The sequence below is a fragment of the Cyprinodon variegatus genome, unplaced genomic scaffold (assembly GCF_000732505.1).
Source record: "Cyprinodon variegatus isolate N-32 unplaced genomic scaffold, C_variegatus-1.0 Scaffold257, whole genome shotgun sequence".
In the NCBI taxonomy this organism is placed as follows: Eukaryota; Metazoa; Chordata; class Actinopteri; order Cyprinodontiformes; family Cyprinodontidae; genus Cyprinodon; species Cyprinodon variegatus.
In genome coordinates, this window is record NW_015150710.1 from 557,908 (window position 1) to 559,526 (window position 1,619).

General features: G+C 37.7%; 1 protein-coding gene across 1 annotated transcript in view; it reads left to right on the forward strand.

Annotated features, from left to right (window-relative positions):
• The window catches only part of LOC107089584 (arf-GAP with SH3 domain, ANK repeat and PH domain-containing protein 2-like), a 77,322-nt gene that overhangs the window by 54,336 nt on the left and 21,367 nt on the right, over window positions 1-1,619 (forward strand). Inside the window, exon 14 of the mRNA XM_015382468.1 lies at window positions 1,236-1,369. Coding sequence (XP_015237954.1) covers window positions 1,236-1,369 — 134 coding nt within the window. The remainder of the gene's footprint in view (window positions 1-1,235; window positions 1,370-1,619) is intronic.

Here is a 1,619-nt window from a genome sequence, read left to right on the forward strand (position 1 = left end):
CAGGTACGAGATTCCAGCAGCTTCTGCAAGAGCGGAAAGAAAAAGCCCAACCCAACTTCAAGGTTTCCTTCTCCGAATCCCCTCCTGCAGCCGTCTTTTATTAACAGAACATAACACATGGTTACAAAACAGTATTTGTTCTGACAGAACAATTGATCAGTTCATAAAGACAAGATGCTCCATCAGAATGACAAGGCAGGATGGTCTCCTGACTGCATCACAAGACAGTGCAGCATCCCTCTTGCACAAATGATTCATAAGCACACATTCATTTTATAATCATCACTGAATAAACCTGACATTAGACTTTTTATATTATATTCCTCCTGCAATTTTATCCACTAATTGAAATGTCTTTAAATCCACATTAACATGAATTCAACACACAGTAGTTAACAGATAAATGGAGGCAGATGTCTTTCAGTCATCAATGCAACATTCAGGACCTCTTTCAAGCTGGGCACCGTTTCATTCACAACACCTGTCCCATCAACCAGGAAGCAGAAATACTTTAATAATCCCAGAGAGAAGTTACTTTTATTACACCAATTTTATTACATCTAACCATCAGTTTTACTGCAAAAACGATCTAGAAATAAGTAAAAAAAAATTTGTAAATTAAGTGTATTTACCCTTAATTTGAGTAGGTAAATAAGATGATTTGCCAATGAAATTAGTATCTTTAGTCTTAAAATAAGATAATTAAAAAATATGAACTTGAAATAAGACAATGCAATAGTTTTTTTTCTTATTTTAAATGTAAATTGCCTTGTTCCATTGGCAAAGTGGCTCACTTTCATCCTCAATTCGAGAAAAAACGCACTTATTTTAAGAAAAAAATGACTTACTTAGATTTCCATTTTTTGCAGTGTTGGGGTCCTTGGCCTAGAAAAGGTTAAAGATCCTGGTTTGAGTTGTACCTGCTTGCAATGATTGAAAATATCGCACGGCTTAGGTCATCCGGGAGATTATTAGAGAATTTAACAATTTAAACAATTAAGTCAGATTTTTCTTTTGTTGTATTTATCAACTGGGAGCTTTTATTCACCAAAATAAAAAAGAAATAAATTTCCTGAAGCTGATCCCTTTGTGTGTTAATAATCTATATAATCTGAGTTTGATTTTTGAACTGAAATGGATCTTGCAGCTCAGTCCCTTCATGGAGTAAATCTATATCAGTGAAACATCTCAGGTTAGATCTTCAGCAGACTTTCTCCTCCTCTTCCTCTCTCCAGGTCCCACGTGGCTCTCCACCAACCTCGGGATCCTGATCTGCATCGAGTGCTCTGGGATCCACCGGGAGATGGGGGTTCATTACTCCAGGATCCAGAGCCTGGAGTTGGATGTTCTGGGGACGTCTGAGCTGCTGGTGAGTCCATCTGAGGACCAGGAGGTTTTTACTTCAGTAGTTTTCTTCATGTGATCTTCTGAGTTTTCCTTCAGGCTGGAGCTGCTTCTCACTCAGTTTCTCCTCCTAAACTTTTTTCAGACAAATGTTTTCTGTCTTTGAACTCATACCAGGTTATTCGTTTCCAGGGTAAGTGGTAATGCGTCTTAAACATCCCACTCTGCTTTGCAGAATTCATGTAATTCGGACACTTCAGAGACTTTTCTAGCTT